The sequence below is a fragment of the Perna viridis genome, chromosome 1 (genome assembly GCF_037379345.1).
Source record: "Perna viridis isolate PV_CMFRI_1.1 ecotype Kerala chromosome 1, ASM3737934v1, whole genome shotgun sequence".
Lineage (NCBI taxonomy): Eukaryota > Metazoa > Mollusca > Bivalvia > Mytilida > Mytilidae > Perna > Perna viridis.
The window spans coordinates 56401075-56423641 of NC_142445.1; the positions used below are offsets into that span (position 1 = coordinate 56401075).

General features: G+C 31.2%; 1 protein-coding gene across 3 annotated transcripts in view; it reads left to right on the forward strand.

The window, feature by feature from the left end:
- The window catches only part of LOC148629493 (sterol carrier protein 2-like), a 43675-nt gene extending 22770 nt beyond the window's left edge, over positions 1-20905 (forward strand). For 2 of the 3 annotated variants that reach the window (XM_088552259.1, XM_088552267.1), the window contains 6 exons: positions 3232-3339; positions 8582-8732; positions 9267-9360; positions 17007-17136; positions 18372-18448; positions 20127-20905. In XM_088552259.1, the coding sequence (XP_088408385.1) occupies positions 3232-3339; positions 8582-8732; positions 9267-9360; positions 17007-17136; positions 18372-18448; positions 20127-20222 (656 nt within the window). In that variant the 3' untranslated portion in view covers positions 20223-20905. Of the gene's footprint in view, positions 1-3231; positions 3340-8581; positions 8733-9266; positions 9361-13385; positions 15007-17006; positions 17137-18371; positions 18449-20126 lie in introns of those variants that run through there. The other variant, XM_088552276.1, reaches the window with a different exon arrangement.
- Positions 20906-22567: the final 1662 nt, after the last annotated feature.

Below are 22567 nucleotides of genomic sequence, written 5' to 3' on the forward strand. Positions count from 1 at the left end.
TTTTGGTAACGTTAAAATTTTGTAAATCATTTAGATAAACAGAAAATGGAGAAGGAGACTGGTTTTCGCCTTGGCAAACACCTATTTCACATGGAAAGTAGTGGCATAATGTTGACATAACAATTAGTGAAACAATTTGTGAATGTACAGCATTTTGTCTTTATTTGTAAATTTTTTTTTGTGGCTTGATTCAGTGTTTATGAAGAAATCAAGTGAATAGAATTCTATACATTAAACTGTAATCATAATTTTTTAAAATTTTGCTCCAGAGAAACAAGCTTCTTCCCATTAAACATAAAATACATGTACTGTGTTATATATGTGTAAATCATGATTTAATTTAAAAGATTGGAATATCCTGAAGAAAAGGTAAATTAAGGTTTATATTGACAACACAAACATATTACTCAATGCTATTGTTTGTAACTAACATTCCATAAGGCTATACAATTGTTTGTCACCTCACTTAAACAGACCCTTAGTCTACTAAAAGAGTGAATTACACATGATCTACTGATAAAATTAAAATACAAATTTTCAACATAACTGTCAATGTACAATTTTCAAAAGTTGAGTTTATCACAGCTTTGAAATTATGTATGTAATATACAAATTATTTCTTCTGCTTTAAAATCATATAAATTATTCTGCTAAATATGTCATTACTTTACCTATGCCAAGTAAGCGAATTTATTCTCTTTTATTTATATATGGAAATATCTAAAGTAATCATATGTAATCATACAGTAATCATGATTACTTTGACAAAAGTAGTCCTATGTTGTAATCATTCACGGTACTTTTTCACCCCGTGTAATCTTGATGTTATGGATTACATTTGAAAGTGTTCAGACCCAACCCTGATGCACAAGGGCTCGCTCCCACTATCAAATATGCAGCCCCACTAGTATGTAACCATGGAAAGAGTGATTCCAGATTTGGAGTACCTCACTTCATGGGAATATATTGGAGAATTCCAGAGGGAGGTAATTTAAAGTAAAGGTTTTTGATAGTAAAACCTCGTAAGTACAACTTCTCCTTAACTGCTCAAGGGATTTTAATGAAATTTTATAGAAAGGTTGAGTATCATATGTAGATGTGCTTGAAGGAATATAAGGAAATAATCCAACAAATTACTTGTCATAAAATTCTGGGATTGACATGTGCAGTCATATCAAGCTTGGGCAAAGTAGAATTTAACGGAGTAAAACAGTAAAGTTTATTGATCAAATGATTATCATTATTAGGTGTACAATTTTCTCCATGGTACAGGGCCCTTAAATTCTTTTTTATGGAGATTTTTGCCCTGCCCTTTTTAAAAATAAAAGACCTCAAAGTCCTTTACAAACTTTCTCCTTTTTGTATGTCTTAGATGGCTCAGGGGTTGGCAAGTATAATGTAGGTATTGATAACACTCTAGACCTTTTGTATTAAGTATCAAATTTTATATGACCACATGATTTCAAATTCTCTAGGTTAGTGATTCAGTCCAATTTTAACTGGTACAAAATAGTATCAATATGAACAGCTAAACGTTAAGTATTTAAAGATATAACCTGATCATCCTGGGTCTATTTAAATTTCTAATGTGGACTTTGTGAAACCAAAAGTAGAATACTAAATTATATCCATTAAAGTAGATGATTTATTGATCTGTTTTTAATTTCATAAATTCATGTTTGTTAGTTTTAATGGCATCACAAGTTATTTGGATTTAATGCGTCCATCTGTATTGACAGGATGTATTATGGTATACCAGTGTCCCTCCATCTGTCTTTCACACTTGGCACAATTTTTCAAAAATGATGCCACTACCATTTGTGAAACTTTTGTAAATTGTTTCTTTCTATTGACAATGAGCTCCCTTTATAGTAATATGAATTTTTTGCTTTTCATTTCTATTTTGCCCTTCAATTTTAACTTAAGTACCGGTACATGTTTTACTGGGTATGTATACTGCTGTCTGCCCTCCATTTTCAACACTTGTGCAATAACTCCAAAATGCTTAAAGCCATTTAAATAAAAACTGTGGTCAATTGTTCATATTAATGAAAGGCTTCCTTTAATTTTACATTAGTTTTGAACATTTAGTTTTTGAGTTATAGGACTTTTTGCTTTTTGAAAAGGGGGTGGTTTTTTTTATGTTTTTGAGTTCTAACTGAAAAATGCTTCCGCAAATGCCACATATATTCTTTGTATCAATGGTCATATGCTCCCTTTCATTTTCTATAAAATTTCAATTTCATGTTTTTGATTTTTGGCACTTTATCTTAAAAAAAAACATTGTGGTTTTTGGCACTTTATCTTAAAAAAAAGTGTGGTTTTTTGTTTTCATGCTCTAATTGAAAAACACTTTCAATCAAGGTCACGAAACTCAGATTTTCTTTGCACCTGTGATCACAGGCTCCCTTTTGTTTTCTATCAAATTTCTATTTCACGGTTTTGATTTTTGGCACTTTTCAGTATAAAAATAATATTTTGTGTTGAATATTTAATCAAAATCCAATCAACATCTGTATCAAGCTTAAAGGGTTCAACATTTGTGGGCATATCTTGCCGTTCTGCATTAAATTATTAGTCCACTACCGGCAACTTTTTCACTGATGTGCACTCTATTCACCTGTCAGTCAGTCTGGCAGATCAGATTTCCATACTTTTCTCTCATGCTTACTGACATATTGGGACACTGGGTATAATGTAATTCTGATGAATCAAGATTATATAAATATTTTTCATCTAGTTTTTCTTGTTTCCATAACAACCATGTTTATAGTGACTATTAAGGAATTGTTATTACTGTATTATGATATTGACTGGAAAGAAGTGGCTTCATGTGTACCTCCAGATATAGATAAGTCTAGATAAAAAATTGTCTAAATAGGATAAGTTCAGTAAAAATAGAATTTATATTATTAAAAAAATGTTTTTATTCACTTTTACTTGAGTACTTGCAATGACCTAATAAAGCTATATACTTATTGATAAAAACTAGTGATGTTGATAGATGATTGGGTGTGTTTAGAAAATTGTTGTACTTGTACATATCAAATGACCATTTTATTTTGATATGTGGACTTGAAATTCCAAGTATTTAAATTCTATGTCATCACCGGTAGTTTTCAAGGTCAAAAAGTAGGACGCTCATACTAATCCCTTTAAACAGGAAAGACTCAATTATCAACTGTTACATTTTAAATCTCCACTATATTATATCTTTATCATTTATCTTAGGTAAAGGTCCAGAGTTGGTAGATACTGGTAATAATACTTACGGTGGAAAGTTTGTTATTAACCCCAGTGGTGGACTCATTTCTAAAGGACATCCCCTTGGTGCTACAGGTATGCTTTATATAATACATGTTAACTTTCTGTGTAACGTGTTTAAGCAATGTTTCTATAAGCAATATATTACCAGAGGCTAAGATTTTATTTTTGTCATAAGATACATGTAATTGTATGAACAAAAAAGCAAATTCAGCTTCGCATTAAGAGGCGCATGAAAGAACATAGTTATCCATTTTAGGGTTTTACATGTTAAGTAATTCTTTGTAAGAATTATGCAAATTCTATAATATGTTATACACCTCAAAAAAGTCTACACATTTTATTTTTGTTATTAAGTTGCTTTAAATATAGGTATATATAATGAAATGTATAATTATTCATTCCAATCTGTCTGCTCTTACAAGATAATCCATATTTGAAATCCAACAGTTTCTATTGTATTTTAGTGTCATTTACATAATCGTCTCCCTTAATTTTGAATTCTACAGTACAGTATATATAATTTCTATCTTCTACAAACAATGGTTATATGAAAAGCCACATGTTATTTTCTGTTTACTATAACATTTTAAACAAAATATCAAAAATAAAAATATGAATCACATTTTGCATGATTCTTATCTTAGTAGAAAAGCAGAGGTTTAAAATGTTTCAAATAACGAAGTTTAATGCACCGAAATATAATATGGCTATATTTGGTATCATTTTTAGGAAAATTATTCTACTTTCACATTATAATTGTTGTACAAACATATTGAGGTCACAATTTTGCATTTTGTGAGGGTGTTCTGTTTTCCTTCACAAATACAGGTGGTTAAAAAGTCAATTTTGATTATGAAAACATGAAAAAATTGTTAATGGTCTTAGTGTCTTTCGAAGTAAGCATTAAGGATTATATGAAGCTGTAACTTTCAGTTAAATATTGTCATGCTGAAAATATTGATGTAGTTTTTTGCAGACATTATTTTGTGCTAATTTTAAGCCATTTTTCATCAATTTTTTTAAACTCGTACATGTTTATCAACCACAGTGCATGTAAATGTATAGATTTTGTAACCAGGCACCTTCTGAATTAACTCTCAGTTTTGTGTTATGATAAGGGTACAAGCTACCTCATAAATGTGGAATTTTACATATTCCTTGTGCAATCCACCATTGTTTATTTTGCATGGTTAGTTTTGTTTAGTTTGCAAGAAATCTTTGACAGAATTTTGATTTGTGTTGTGTTCTTATTTGGATATCCACTTATTTTTTTTTAGGGGACATGGAAATGCTAGGGTCTGCTCGTGTTTTCAGCACTTTTTTGTAATTCTGTTACCAAATAAGTTTGTTTTTTGTATTTGGCCTTATTATGAATAGTTAGAAATAGTAGTCTGCCCGCCAGCCCGAGACTGGCTACTTTTTGGCAGGACTGGCTAATTTATGTAGGCGTATAGTAAATATATTGAAAATTTTATTCAGGACTGGCTAGGAGTGAGTTTCCTACCCTGGAAGAGTTACAGATTAAGTTTGACTTTGTTTACGGTTGAATGATTTTTACAGAAGTTACCGCCCTTGTACTTAGAAAGTTTCAGTGAATTAATAGTTTTCTGCACTTTTTTTTTTATAATACTTTTCACAATTGATTTTATATTTTGTATGAACTCTTACTATGAGAAGTTACAGATTATGTACAACTTTGGATAAAGTTGATTGATTTTTAGGGAAGTTACGGCCCTTGGACTTTGGAAATTTCTGTGAATTTACAGTTTTCCACACTTTTTCTTGCAATGCTTTTACCAATTGATTTTATATTTTGTATGTTGTCTTACTGTGAGAAGTTACAGATTAAGTTCGACTTTGGTTATGGTTGATTGATTTTTATGGAAGTTACTGTCCTTGGACTTAAAAAATTTCAGTGAATGTGCAGTTTTCCGCACTTTTTTTTTTAATGCTTTAACCAATTGATTTTATATTTTGTATGTAGTCTTACTATGACTTACTACAGATTAAGTTTTACTTTGGTTACGTTTGATTGATTTATATGGAAGTTACTGTCCTTGGACTTTTCTGTAAATTTCTGTGAATTTACCGTTTTCCACACTTTTTTTTTTTGCAGGGGACATTGGAACACTGTTCTCGTATTCAAGTGACATTTATAAGACTCAAATGGAATCTGAGTATGATACGTTTTAATTCCGGCTTGTAATATTTTTTCAAACTTCAGATATTTAGTATATTTTAGAGATGATTTTAATGGGGGGACCAAAGAAATCTTAGACAATAAAACATTTAGGCATAAAAAAAGAGAGGGTTGGATCAGTTTTTTAGCTGAATTAGAAATTATAAGTGTGTAAAAACATTTGAAAAGAAGTACATATGCTTAAGAAATGGGAATGTTTGTTTCTTACTTATAAGAAGGCCCTTTGAAAGTTCGCGATTGCATTAATTGTATAGATCTGATAAAACATTTCGACTTTGACCCACAACATTTACTTTATACCCACAAAACAATGAATTCATGAAGAGTGTGTAAAGTCTTATGTGGAGCTCCAATTAATTCGGAATATCTGACTCATTATAGTACTATGTTGGTGGCCTAGGAAGAAAATTGATGTTATTCTTATGATTCTCTGTTTTATCCGTTTCTCTGGGGAACACCCTTTCACTATAATTCATTTTTTTTGTACTCTGTGAAGAACAGGGACTCTGTATAATTAAATTAGGGCTGAAGTGATATCATGTACTGCAAATTTTTGTTTGCAGTTATAACTGTATATTTTACCATAATTCCAAATCTTATCTCATTATAAAATCTACAAACAAAGAAACGAGGAGTCTTGGCAGGGAAAACTATTGACCAAACTTTACGACAAACGTGATGACTTTTCATTCAGAATTGTCAACTTTTCTTTCATCTGTGGCAACATCCCTTCAGCACCTGCATATGGAGTGGTCATATCACATGTCATACATTATGCCAGAGTTTGCCGAAACTATGTAGACTTTTTGTGTCGTGCTAGAATTCTGTCAAATAGGCTACTGGAACAGGGTTATGTTACTACAAGATTGAAGTCATCACTACAAAAGTTTTATGGTCGTCATCATGAACTCGTGGATCGTTACGGTGTATCCATCTGCGCTATGAAAACTGATTTGTTCAACATGTCATAGTTTTCCTTTCCTCTTTCGACTACCCCGGACTTGACTTTTTATGAGCAACTCAGCATGTATTTCTAGAAAAGCAGAGGATGCTTATCCTAACGGTGCACCTGGTCCATGCTCCCAGTTTTTAGTGGAGTCCGAGTTGCTCATTTGCTTTTGTTACTTTTGTATGTATGATTTTAGTTACTTATGTTCTTTGTTGTGTATGTCTGTTTTCCATGTCTGGTCTTTGTCCCTTGATTACATTCTTTTGATTACCGAAATAACCTTGGTTCCCTTGATTACTCTTTTAGAAAGCAATCAAGAACCATACTAATGTCAAGCTGAAATCATAATTTTGTTGTTTCACTTGATGCTACATGTAGCAAATGGCATTTTGCTTTACCATTAGACTCAAGGGGAACATAAACTGAACACACAGAGCCAAACTAATGAAGTCCCCTACTTTGCATTAGTTCATGTGAAATGAAAAACTATTTCAATATGAAATAAAGCAGGTTGGTAAACAAAGGGGTAGAACAAATAGCTATCATCAATGCTATCCCCCCAGGAGGCCGATGCAGTGAAATTGAAATATCCTTTCTTTTCCGCCAAGATACTCTCATAACCTGCAAGGCTTCAGATCGAAAGCTATCCCAGTATTCAGTCACAAATTGTATATTCATAACAGGTCTGTGTGAAGGATACAGATTTACCTGCCAGAATGTTCAATACTTTTATTCACTTTTAATTTACGACATCTTTACTCTGATAAGAACCTACTTTCGACCCATGGGTACTTTTAAAGTGTTCCAAGTCAATGGCTAATAAGCATTTTAAACCGAAAAAAACTTGTTGCTGACACAAATAATCAAACTGGTCAGAAAAAAGTGTCTTGGAGGTGCAGTTTTTGTTGCATTTCATGACCTCCCAAAAGCCTGATACTGTTATACAATGCAATGAAAGTCTTTTTGTTTCTTTCTTTTGGCTTGTACTGGCATGTTTAAGATGAGTATTGCCAGTATAGAGTCAAAAACAAACTAAGACCAAATCAATTAGGATACAATAATGCACTGTTTCGTTACGTGCAATAAAACCAACTTTGACCAATAACGAAGTGTTGTTTCTGCTATTTTCTTTGAACTGCATTTTTTGCATTATTGGTATTATCTTTTTTAAATTAATACATGCTTTCCATTTTTCAACAAACTAATAGTTTTCATTGTAGCCTGGACATCGAGAAATTATAGACAGGATAAGTGGTGTTCTTATGAAAAATTCTGTGTTTATCTCAAATTCTGTCAAGAACTGAGATGGTTATATAATACTTAAAACAGTTTTGTTTAGTATTATATAATTATCTTATATATACAAAATATACGAACTATTCTCACACTGGACCACATGGGAACTTGTTTTTGACCTAATGAAGAAATAACACTTTCAAAGCTGCTTTTTAAATAGAAAATTTGATATATTACTTCAAATGCTGGATATTAAAAAAATAATTTCAGAATGTGTTTTTTAAATATTTACTTTCTAGTTTTACATTTCGATACCTCAAAGGTCAAGGTCGGCCTTTCATTTCAGACTACTATAATTTGAAAGTTTTTGGCATGTTTACCAAAAACGGCTGCGGACGGCACTATTTGCTAGTTTTTCTTAAATATAGCTGTTGATTCTTGTATGGGATGGAATTAAAGCTGATCTGATGTATAATGTTTTGAATTTTTCTCACTAGCAAAGGGAAGTAAGCCATACAAAACTGATATATTTTTTTTGGGAAAAATAATGATTGACCTTTGACCCCATTTTGTTGGAGACATGACCACAATCAATGTGTACGCTATCATTATTTCATTAGAGCTTGAAATACGCTTTCTATTGATATATAATTTAGCCATATTATATTCCAGTTCATTTAATTCTCAAAAATTGATAGCCTGCTATCCTACTATCTGGAGTGCTACCTAAAACCTTGTACACATGAGGACAACTCATCCCATACCAGTCAAGGGTATTGAATACAATTTTAAAGAAAGGTTGGTCATCAGAAGTAGATGTGCATGAAGTAATATTATTATTGTCTGTTGCCTGCTAGCTTGCTCACAGTATTTATAGTTAGAACTTAAAGAAGTACAAGATGTGATTATTAATGTGTTAATTGTTTAAGGACTTGCTCAGTGTGCTGAACTTTGCTGGCAGTTAAGAGGAATGGCAGACAAAAGACAAGTTCAAGGTGCTAAGGTTGGTCTCCAGCATAATATAGGACTAGGAGGGGCTGCAGTAGTGGCTTTGTATAGGAAAGGTTTTCCACAGAATAGGTTTGTATAAGCATAATGAATATCATTTCTAAGAAAACAGCATAATGTGTCTATCTTTTGACTTGAACTGGAATATGTAATGACATTTTCTGTCACTTTAATACATCTAGTAATAATTAAACTTACTCTCATTCATGATTTAAATTCATGTCTATATTTTAAAAGTAATAAATTAGCTGATGGTAGGAGATTTTCACCTTGTTATCCATGCCTCTGTCACAAAATGAAAGTGGTGCTTACGACTGCCTGTACATATACAAATTTCTTTTCTCCACTAATTAAGTAGACAAAATTTATCATCTGTCCTCATATCTATAACACCCTTATGAATGATACTGTAAAGATGATGCCATTTTGGGGAATTTGAATAAACTTGTGTAACACTTAGCTTCTATGCAAATGTCTCGAATCACAGTTAATTTGAAGGTCAAAGGTCAAGATCAACTGGACAAAAAATTATACCTGATTGCAAAAGTTAAGCTACACTTCATGTTGTCCATGTTTCATTTATTTATTTATTTATTTTATTTACAGGAGTCAGATACAGGCAGTAGCTACAAGTTCTTCAAATGAAGATAAATTCAAATCAGCTGTGATATTTAAAGAAATTAAGGACAACCTTGACAAGGTATGGAAATGGGTATCAAAATGATCATCTTGTAGTATTGGAAATATTTTACAATTAGATGATTTTCATAAAACATCAGGCAGATATTTTTTTGTGATTTGCCCATGTAAGCTATTGCCACCACTTGCCATCCATTGACAGCAACATTATTGATGTTGTCATTCTTTCACATGTCATCTCCTCTGAAACTACTGGCCAGAATTTAATGAAATTTTGTATGACTGTTCCTTTTGGTATCCTGCACAAAGTTTTTGCTTCAGGTTTTGATCCATTGAAAAACATGGCTGTCATTACTAATACTGTATTTTAGTGTGTATAATGATTCATTTTTACATAGAAATCATTTCCAGAGCATGGGGCTGCGTATTATGCATCAATATATAAGAATTTACTGCAAAATGAAAGATTTTCATATGAGAAAAGAGGTCACATATTGTAATCAAACAAACAGGAAGTGAAATGTTATGAAAAGAAAGTTTATCTAATAATCAAATACATCTTAAAGTATTGAATTTTAAATGATATTTTCTTCTAATCATGTTTGAATCTCTTAATAATATGTTTCAGAGAAACATAGAAAATCTATTTACCCTTGTTGGAGTTATTGTCCTTTTTGGATGAATTTTTTTTTCAGTTTTTAATGTTAGTCTTCTCAGAAACTACTTGACATAATTCATTGAAATTTGAAATGTTTGTTCCTCAGAGTATCCTGCACAAAATGATTATTAGGATTTTTTTTTACAAAAAATAGAATTGTTCAATATTTCTTTCTTATAAGACATGGTTAGAGATTAAAATGAAACTACTGAAAACCAAAAAGTAACAAAGTCCTTTTTTTTCCCCACCTCCTTATTAAATGCTTTTGCAGCTGAAAATGAGTATTTTGAAACATATAGTGAAATTTTAATTACAACCAAAACCAGAAACTTTTGACAGATTGCAATGGAATTTAGTATGATTGTTCCTTTTTGTTCCATTAGAAAAATATGGCAGCTATTACTAATAATAGAACTTAGGGTTAGACAGCAGTTTTCACATATATCTCTAAAAACTGGAAGGTTTAATCAAATTCTGACTGGATAAAAGTGTTCAACAGGATAAGATTTATCTGGTGATAAATTTTCATAAAAATCTATTTACCCTTGTTGGAGTTATTCTTCTCAGAAACCACTTAAAATAATTCAATGCAATTTGAAATGATTGTTCCTCAGAGTATCCTGCACAAAATGATTATTGGGATTTTTTTTTCAAAAAATAGAATGTAGCTTCTCAGCAAGGTGAGTGTTGCAGGCTCTATAGAGCTGGTTTATTTTATTATAATTTGATTTGATTGTTTATTTCTTATCTGAGCAAGTAACTTTGTACTGTGACTCGTTAGTGTCAATAGGTCCGCAGTCAACATTTCAAATAACTCCAAACTGAATAAGGTTTTGATTAAGGGACAAATTCTACGTTTTACTTTCATCAAATTTAGAAATTAAATTATAAGAATTGTTTTTAATTTTTGACCAAATTATGCTTGCATAACCAACTTTGGGGCAGTTTACGCTTGTTCATAAGCAACTTCACAGTTCATGAAGTGTAAACTGCCCCAAATATACCTGTATTTGAAATCATTTGCCTTTTTTATGTCATTGTGGAGTATGGACCCAATCATTTGTTTAGTATTTTTGTCAACTTTTTTTTTTTTATAGATTTTGCATATTCAATAATTTTTGGCCAGTTTATGTCTTAAGTTTTTTTTATACATCCACAAAAAAAATTGCAGCTGTGTAATGGTATGGTGCTGTTGTTGTCGCTCATGAACCCTTGTTTTTTGTGTGATAACCTGTTTAGTAACTTAAACAAGGTTCTTAACCGCAACAGGATGGTAGATGTATATATTTGGGGGGTTATAGCCCAGCCATTTTAGAATTAAAGGCCAAAAAGGTTGCCTAAAACAAGAATTTCTTAAAATTCAACCATATAACTCCAGTAAAAGTATAGGAATGTCTATGATTTTGTTCCACACTATTCTTTACCACAATAGTCAGACTTGGAAGTTAGGGGCAGAAATATTTTCCTGATGCCCAAACAATAACTTAACTTTTAGTGAATAAATCTCTGAAATTTTTCCTACAAGTTGCCATACCACAAAAGGAAGACTGGGATTGATTTTTTGGGTCCTGACTTGAGCCAAGTAGGAATAAGGGGCAATAAATTGGTGAGAAACAGCTTTTTTCTGATTTCTTGATATAGGGAATTGCTCACTGAAATTGTACCACAAGGTGCCATATCCCCACAGGAAGTTTTGGGTTGATTTTGCAGGTTTTGACTGTAACCATTTAGGAATAGTGCCCTTAAAGTGACCATTTCGGATCTGGTCAAATTTTTATCTTGTTTCAAATATCTAATCATAATCAAAATTCAAAGCTGTGTCAAGTTTGAATGGTGTGTCCATACTTGCCCCAACTGGTTAGGCTTTGACCTTTGTAGTCATATCAAGCTGTGTCCTACAAAGCATTTTATTACCAAAAGATGTGACTCAATTTTTATGGCCATTGTGTAGACTCTGGGGAAAATATCCTGTTCCTTGATAAATGTCACTCAGATTTGCTAGAAATTGTAGGGAAACAAAATTTCTTAAGTTAGAACTAAGCAATGTACATGTATTATACTTACAGCTCCATTTTGCTTTATATGAGAGGTCAGATCAATGACAGGAAGTTTTATTTGGTATATACACTTGGAAAATTAGCAAAATAAAAAAAAAGCTTTTTCTCCAAACCAACCCACATCTTTGCTTATAAAATATTTTTGGAAGAGCAGATTTGGCTGTGAATTTTGTTAAAATTTCTACATAATATGTAAGTCAAAATAATTTTTCCAAGCCAGCAACATCATTTAAATTTAACAAATGTTTGAACAATTTTGTATCCGTATTTTTATGCTGTAAACGTTAACGGTATATTGTTTTAGGAGTAAATTCCCAACGATGGTTAGAATTGTCAACTTTGCAAACTAAATTTTTGGTCCTTCCCTCAGTGGAACTCATACCCCTTTGACATCTATGGCAACACTGCCTGCACAAAGTCCAGCACCCTAGACCACTCGACCAACTATGCTATATTAAGATATAGCAATCGCTTGCCAGGTCATTCCTTCTAGTGGAATAAACTTGATGTATGGTAGTATGGGACAGCTCATCTAGGTGTTGTAATATAGGATAGAGGATCAAATTAACAATACATGTCGCAACAAATCAATATTATACATAGGTCTAAGGATGTAATGACTCTATTCACTGTACTGCTCCATTGGATCAAAGTGATACAGGGAAGATAACATAAGCATAGAAGGGTCTGAAAAATTCCCAGTGATGTTAGAAATGTCAACTTTGTGAAGCAGGACTTGAACTAATACCACGGTACCGCCTGCACAAAGTCTGGATTGTGTTATGTAGATTTGTCCTAGCTTCATCACATTCTTAGACGTATATAAATAAGTCCTAATTTTCACTTTATTTGTGAGGTTTGAAGAATCACAAACAAAAGCTTGCCAAATTTAAGTACAGATATTTAAAACATAATATCATTTTATTTAATTGCACAATTTGCCACTCACAAAAATTACCTATTATACAGTAATTTTGATTATTTACCAAAATTTGAAACCCCTTATACATGGATAATCATTCCTTGTATTAAATATGAGGCTACAATATTGTAGCTTCTTTGATAAAGTCTGGTAGAACTCATCAGTGCTGCATTTGGCTTCCTATTTTAATTTTGGATTTGAGCACTCGTTATAAAATAATTCTAATGCTGCGAATGGGAGGTTACTCCTAGCAACATTTAGAGCATTTCGAAATTTGCATTACTGGTCATAACTTGTACTTTGTTCAAAACTTGTTAAAGAAATTGACAAACATCTTTTCTTTTTTTTAAATTGATTTCTTTTTCTAGTTTCAATTTGTGGGGGCAATTATGTAGTATTGTTCATATTATTAGGTTATGTCCTGACAGTAGGCTTTTTAAAAATTTTAGGTATCCAGACTATGCGATGCACAAGTCTTAGCCTCTAGAGGATATACAAATGTGACATATGAACAATCAATGGTGCATGGCCATGAGCACTGGATACCTCCACAGTTGGTTTCCCGCTGTAGGAATATAAATTTTAAACAGATTCACCAGTGGTTGATTAGATTTGGTCGCAAAGTTTAAAATAGCATAAATTTGTCTTATATGTGACCTCTAAATTTGAGGGAGTTTTATTTTTTAAGTGTATTTAAAAGTGCTTTCATGTAAAACTACTATATTTGTGCCAACTTGTTCTCATGTCATACAAATAATCCAAAACACTTAGAGGGATTTTAATTTTTTTTACAGAACAACCTTGATTGAAGGAAGCTTCTTGCACTACATACACTTTTTATGATTTTCATTTTTTTTTCAGAGTAATGGGACTTGTAATTGCTGAAAAGGGGCAGGTGTGGCTGGTGCTTTAGTGCATCTATGTTCATTGTATTAATTAGATTATTTCAAATTAAACAAAAAATTTGAAATTTCAAAAATGTGATACCTGTGCTACTTGCTTCTTATTCAGAAATGATATTGAAGTGAAATATATATTATTTTTTTACATTGGATTTGGCAAATTTGTTATTACATGCATATTTTTTTTCTTCAATTTTTAGTTATTCATCTGTTTTATATTTTTTTGTAATATTTATCAGTTCATAATCTTTACATTTCCTAATTTCTATGGCTGAATAATATGACTGATTTTCTGTGTAATTGTTTTTCTTATTTTTGATATTGTTGGTTATACTGCAAAAGACCAAAACATTATCCTTTTTAAATAAATATGTTTCATTTCATTTTTTTTTTTATACGATTGAGATTCTTTTTGAGATTTTAATAAAGTATGGTAACCCTAAAAATTTTCTTCATTCAAGTTATGAACTTCACCAATTATTTGAGATGAATTTTATCTATAAATATTTCAGATCACACAGCATTTGTTCAGCCCTAAGTCGTAAAGCAAGGCAGAATATAGGAATCAAGCATCTGCCATTTTAATTTTTTATCTGAATTATTTTTGAGTTTCCATTAACATGTAACTTTACCTTAACTCAGATAGTTGGTAGGGGGTGTCTATTTTTTCTGGGGAATCTTTATATGTTGTTTTGTGCATCTTACTTCTAATTTCTACAGTAGAGTTTGGTTTATATTCAAAATTTAGAATAAAATGGAAATTCTAGAAATGATGTGTAAACTTTACAGCTTAATCAATATTAAAATAAATCAAAGTAATTTTACACTAGTATTATAACTAAGAACTTCATTTTCAAAAGCACTGGTTAAAACTTATCAAATATCTTTTTCGTGATCTAGTGCAAATAGTTTTATCAAGTCAACAAGAGGATGTTTCCAACACAGAATCAAATTGCTTGATTGTCATTATAATAAAACAACCACTGTTTAATTAGGAATTGTGGTACAATAATTGTACAGTGTCTGTAGAAATTCTTCACAAAATTTACTTGAATAAAAAATACTGTAAATCAACAAATCATAACTGACAGCATGGAGGCATATTACTCACACATGTAAACAATATTCATACACTTTTGTAGTTAATTACATATATGATTTTAAAGTACACATTCTCAGCTTTATTTTGACTACTTTTAATCAGAATACACACAAATAATGCAATTGCAATGCATAGGTCTTGGTTTAGTGTGTTTTTAGGTACTACAAAGAGGGGGTGGCCATTTGACCCGAACGTGGTTAGTGAGACCTTTTTTATGTTGTTTTTTTTATATTTTATGAAAGCTTGTGGTATTGTGAGTCTAATAAGACCAAAACTATCAAAATCAGACATAGGACTACAAAGAAATGATAATTTTTATATCATGCCCCTCAGTGATATTTTCCCTAAATAACTACTAAAAATTTTCAATTTTAACTAATTTGTCACACCAAATTGATACCTATGATAATTCAAGAAGTTGTATTAGTACTTACCATTTATCATTAGGAAAAAAGAACAGATTTCAACAATTTATATCATACCTATTTCATCACTTTGTGATTCTTAGTCTGTGCTGTATGACCATTTGAGTACTTTGAATATCCCAAGCAGTGACGTTAGGTATTTCAGGGATGACGTCAAGTTATGTTGCTTTGTTGTTTTTTACAATATCTTGCACAATGCACCTCTTAAAGTATTGCCAGATTACCAATATAACTACACTGATATTATGTGAAAATGGAAATAATGACCAGGAAAGGCAATTTTCATCAAATTATGCATTTCTCTGAAATATGCCATAATTTAGCTTATGGTCTCACTAACCACTTCTAATGTTTCCATTACTTTACATGTTAAACAAGTAATTTTCAATGTTTCACTGTGAATTCCCAGGACCAATGACACCTTAAATTTGCATCATCACTCTAATGGTACGATGTCTGTAGAAATTCTTCACAAAATTTACTGGAACAAAAAGTACTGAAAATCAACATTTTTACCTTTCCTGCTAACTGACAGCATGGATGCAAATTGCTCACACATGTAAACAATATTCATACCCTTTTGTAGTAAATTACATATATGATTTTAAAATACACATTCTCAGCTTTATTTTGACTACTTTTAATCAGAATACACACAAATAATGCACTTACAATGCATAGGTCTAGGTTCAGTGTGTTTTTAGGTACTACAAAGGGGGGTGGCCATTTGACCGTGAAGTAGTTAGTGAGATCTAGAAGTGCTTAGTGAGACGTTTCTCAAGAGGCTTTGACATTTTTTTTACAAAACTACAAAACCTTACTTTAATGAATCACTATGACTAGTTCATAAATAGGTTACTTGTACTTTCATGGCATATCCAGGTGCATAGCTGCCGTTAGGCAAAAAAAGCTTTTGCCTGCACTTAATTTTGCCTTTGTTTTTTTTCTTTTTTTTTTAAATAAGATAAAATACATCCAGGAGAGGCATAAATGATGCTCTAAAACGCTATCTCCGTGGAGCTTCGGTGGGGGGGGCTTCGCCCTAGACCTGCTGGGACCCCTACCATAATTTTGCCTACACTTCAATTTGGCCTCACGCCTGATCTCCTTTTTAATATCGAAAATTAGAGAGGTTGGAAGTGGGAAACATGGAACACTGTTTCTTATATTAGAATGCTGTTGATTGTTGTAAACTTCTTGGTTTTCATTTGAATTGATTACTGTAACAACTGTACAGAGTTGCTACCATATTAGATTCAGAAGATTTTTTTTTTTTGTGATTTCTATGAATTGTCTTTAATATTTCAAATATTTTATTAACAATTGACACTATTTCTGGCAACATATTTTTGTAAGGCCAGAGTAATTTTACAATTTTATGTACATAAAATTATTTAATGCTAAAAAATGAAAGTTACAATGATGAGAAAAAAAGGTAGGGAAGAAGCACTCATATGAAATAAATATCATATTCCTAGCAAAATCCCTAAACAATGTAATGGAAAATTGTTATATCTTGAATGCATCTGCATCAGCAAAAATTGTACTGTGAAATTTTTCTCCATGGTTAAATTTTCATCCATGGAGAGCCCTGATCTTTTTTTTCATTTTTGTATGTGTATGTCTATTATATAATTTCAGGATGGAGCTGCTTGGGTTAAAAAGATGAAAGGAGTTTTCTGTTTTAAAGTAAAGAACAATGATGGAACAGAGGGAGTTTGGGTTGTAGATGCCAAAAATGGAAATGGCTCTGTCAAGTTTGGTGCTGAACGTATGTTGAATATGTCTTATTTTTTGTATAGAAATAAGAAACATTCAAAAGTGTCATCAGGGAAAAAAAATTTTCTATACATAGCATTTTATTAATTAGAGTAAGCAGTAATAATACATGTACTAATGAGAGGAAATCTATGGACAAAACAATACCAGGAATACCCAGGACAACAGATGAAAATTCAGTTGCACAAAGCAAAGACCCTAAAAAATCACAAACAGAAAAACTAACTGTGTGAACCTGTAAATTAAAACATTAACATCGAATTTAGGTGTCCCTGAAGGGGAAGTAGTTCTTGCATCTCCCAAGAAACCCACCAAGTCAATTATTGGATTAAAGTAGAACTTTTTTGAGTAATAACCTTAGTCTATTTGCAACACATTTTGTCCTAGTAACTTTTGTATAAGCTATTTAGCCCTATTCATTAAGGCATTTAATGGTCAAAATTTCTACACAATTGTTTGAGTTGAGGGTCAAAAACTTGTTATGCTTTAGGGCTTCATTGTTAGCACATAGGTAGCAGACATGATTTTTTTTTTAATTGGAACTCCTTTGTTTATCTAAATTTATAATATCAAAAGTTGCATATTTTGAATGGGCAGAAAACAGTGTTTTTCAGACCTTAACATCCTATTTCCTTTTTTTTTTCCTTCTCAATTCGTTTTGAAAATGAGCTAAACAAGTCTGAGGTAGGGATAGTTAGTCAGGAAATCAAAGCTGCTGCATTTATCATTAAGTTTAGTTGAAAGCTTTTTGTTTTCTGTAAGGTTTGGGAAAAATATATTTTAAAGTTTATTTGTAATATAAACAAGTCAGATAAGTAAATTGGAATTGCTGGATTCTGACACAACAATCATATGTTACTTTTACAGACTGATCAAGAATAATTAGGCAGAATTCTAAATTAATGGTATGCAGTGTGTTTAACATGAGTAATTGTGTCAGGCTAAAGAATAATGTCTTATTGTACATTGTTATTTATGTATTTATGGGTCAGGGTCAGCTCCAGTACAGTCTAAATAATTCTATTATTATTTCAAAATTGTTTGTAGCCAGTTTTTTTTTTTTTTTTTTTCATTACAAAATAAAGTGTATTGACATTGATGTTTAAGCTTGACTGAGATTCACATTTTTTTAATAAGTTCTATTGTTCTAAACCTCTACTCTATATTAGATATAAAGTTCAATACAGAGTTGTTAACTATATATGCTCTATTTTTTTTTATTTACAGCCAAAGGTGATGTAACAATTAGTATGAAAGACAGTGATTTGCTGGACTTAATGCTTGGAAAACTCAATCCTCAACAGGTTAGATAACATTATTACACAATGCAAAAAAATATGGTTATGTATGGCAATCTTGGTTTTATTGATTAATCTCTAATTTTGTGAATTAGAACATTTTACACAAAAATATCAAAGGACTGGTAACTTTATTGAGCCTGGCTTGCTCAACCATGAAATATTTATTAGCTCATAGCAAACTCCTATTAGTGATCATTTATTATCCAACCAAACTTAGGTAAATGTTAAATTTATGTGGCTATAATACCTTAGAGATGATCAGAATTATGTATTCTACATGTACATGTACTTTAAATTGTTGTAGATGAATAATTCTCCCTCAGATATGAACCTTGATAAAATGATTTTATATGAGCACCCATTAAAGGGGCGTGACACTGCAGATTTTATTTTTGTTATATTTATAGTTGAAAATTTTGTCAAGGAGACCATTATTTAACTGTTAAATTTGGGGGCATTTGGGTTTGTTTTAATTTACATTTGTTTAAAATATCATTAGACCCAAATCAAACACATGTAAAGTAAGTGTATAAGAATCACCGTCTGTCTGTCTGTCCATCAATCTAATTAAAATCAGTTGGTAAGATAGGCTACACTAATACTGTCCTATGCTTCCTACAGCTTTTTTTTTAGATTGGTGTGTTCATTGTCTTGTAAACCCAAGTCTTCTTAAACTGCTACATAGAAGTAATATGCCTGGAAAGGGAGATTATACAATTAAAGTGTCTTACATGTTGTAAGCACCACTTCTCCTCAACCACATGGATTTTAATAAAATTTAATGTCAAGGTTATGCAACATGTGTAGGTATGTGTAAATGAAGATAGTGTTTGTTTCAATGAAAGGGAGAATATCCTACTTGTAGGTCTTGCATGTTATCAGTTAAAAGAAAAAACACAAAAAATTAAAGGAATGTTACATTTCATATGTAGATGTGCATTGATAAAGATCACTGCAAGGGATACCATCAAACTTCACAGAGTTAACATTATTTAAATCCACTAAAGATGAGGTCTTGCATGTTAAATCCGCATAAATTCTTCCCAAATGGCTCATTGGATTTTAATGAAATTAAACTAGGTTATTTGGAGGTTAAGCATCATATGTAGATGTGCATCAATGAAGACAAATACTGTCATGTCACTGCAAGGGGATAATGTAAAACTGACAAGTTTTAAAAATGTCCTATTGAAGCAAGGGATATTAACTAATAATGGAGGCAAGTCTAATAATAAGTTCTGTATCTAGATTCTATCCCTCTATCACACCAAATGGATACGTACAAATGTAATTTGTGTAATGTGTAACTCAATAAATATTGAACAAAAATAATTCTAATTTTGCACAATGTTTATCTACATATTAAAGATGTTAATCTCCTATTATGAACAAATTTGACAAAATGAATTTTTACCTGCTACACTTAACCACATTTTCTGTAGTATATTCCTTTATTAAAAGTACATGTATATACGTAACGTACTTGTAACCCACAGTTTAGTTCATTTACATGCTCAGTGTTCAGACATAAATTGGCATATTAAGTGCTGATGTCACAAGTCCAGGCATGATATGTGAACTTGTCAAAGTATTTATGGCTATATACTTTTTTTGGCTATGACCTACCTTTATATTCAAGTGATTGACAGTATTTAATTAACAGTTTTCAATGTAATTTCAGGCATTCTTTGGAGGAAAATTGAAAATTCAAGGAAATATGGGACTTGCAATGAAACTGAAGGAGTTCCAGTCACAGGCAGGGAAAGCTAAATTATAACAGACTCTAAGAAGATAATTGAATTATTCAAGATGGCTATTGGAAAGAATTTTAACTTATAACATTCAACATTTGATGTTGATACTTCTAAAAATAACCTGATCATGAAAATAATTCTAATTTATTAGAACACAACAATTTAGATTGGAACAAATTTTTTAGTGCATACTGATAAAAATGTTTGTTCCTTTAAACATTATCATTTAGAAGGAAAAGTATAGACCAAAGGTTGTGATTCTTACTAAATTCCCTGGTATTTTTAAAAATTTTTTTTCTGATATGACCAATTGAGCTTCCTATCATTTACCCTGTCAGGAATATAATTTGATACATGCAAGTATTAATTCCACTTTAAGATGTTAATGATTGTTATGAATCACAATTATTTTCATTATATGAGGTACAAATGTATTGCTAGTCAAAATCATCAATAATTGTCTTATACAATGTATTAATAAATCACAATCAATGCAATTGACACATACTAAATGTGTAGTGATACATTATTTTAATGCAACATTTCATAAAGTGTAAGATTTTATTACTTTAATATTTGGAGATTGAAAACTGTTATATTAGTGTACTTATTGAAATAATGTGAATGGTATGCATGTGATCTTATTTACTTTAGGTATAAAATGTTATTTTATAATTTTGAAATAAATGGTATGAGTAAACCTTTATATATATATGTGCTCATCTCACTTAAAAAAGTAGGTTAATTTCTATTTTTAGACTACAACTCAAAAACAGTAAGACGGTTGGGATTCCAAATATTTGCACAACTTGAAAATGCTGCCAGCAATTTTCAGTAAACATGTAATTACACATGTATATGTTAATTATATGAATGATTTCATGTACAAAAAAACTACCGGTTCACACAGAAAATCACTCAAAATTAGTGTCAGCCAGCATAGGACAATTTTTGTAAGCCATCATATCTGAATGTTTGCTTTAAATTGAATCAATTCAATGCAACAAATATGTTTTTACATTTAACACAAGCATTTTCATTACAGTATTTGATGAAAAAATATGTTTGTAAATTTTCATTTGTAAGTAATATGTGTATTTTTGACACTGCATCCCTTCACAAAACATTTCTAAAACCTAGATTTTTTACAGCAGATTGTGCTATAATTGTGCTGGAATAATAATACCAGAGTCAATCTTTGCTTATATTGACACAAATTCTGCTGCAACATGGAATTTAATGATGAAGACCTGCCATGACAATCTATCACACCCACTACCCTGATCTCAGTACACAGATAGTTTATAAACCTTTTAGTGAAAAACTAACACTGATGTAAATTTTCTTTCATTTCTCCCCTGATACACTATAGTACATACTTATATGTGATGAAAAAAATAATCGTTTACAAGATGTTGCAGGCTATGTCATGCTAAGAATATTCACCCCTCCTCTTTTCAAACATTTTCGTTAAATATTTGCATTATGAGAATATGCCAAATACCTATATATCCGCAAATAAATAACCAAGACGTCATTAGTAGGATACTTTAAATAGTCAAAATTCAAAAACATGAACCCAGAAAACAAAGACTATCTACATCCACAATGTAGCAAACTGAATAATTAGATTACACATAAAAAATTAAGATAAGGAAAACAATACATCTCACACAGAACTTCCACACAAAACCAAGAGTGACATCAAGTGCTCCAGAAGGGTAGGCAGCACCTGTCATTTTGCACACGAGTATAATCTGGTAATAGTCAGCAATAAAAATGCAGCTCCCTAACACAAGTTACAATGGGGTACTGTAAAAAAAATCACGCCAGGGTGATACCATTCAATTCAACAAAGTATCATGATGTAAACAAAGTAAATACATGTAATAATGAAATGGTACAAAATTATCTGAAATAAGACAAATCAAATTTAGACAATAAAAAATCACCATAAAACATTGGGCAATATCAGCCGCTGGGACTTGAACTGGAAATAACAGCAATACACAAATGTAAATCATGCGATAAAAATTTACTCGAAGATTTCATAGGAAATGAAATGTATCTTTCTGTAATTTTAAGATGGTAGTGTGATTTATGATTGTAATTGAGAACTTAAGTATTTCCTCAAATAGAAGCTGAGAAATTTGTTACAAGAATTTTAATTATGCATCACCTAAAAAATTCAAGTCCTACAGTAAACAGGAAGTAGATGGGCAAGAAACTTGGAAATGGGAGACAAGTACAATTCATTGTGCAAAGCAATATACATGTACCAAAATTCTAAGCATTCCTTCCTATTGAAGCTGAGAATGGACTGAAGGACAGACAAGGTGATTGCAATATAGCCCCACTCTAATGAGTC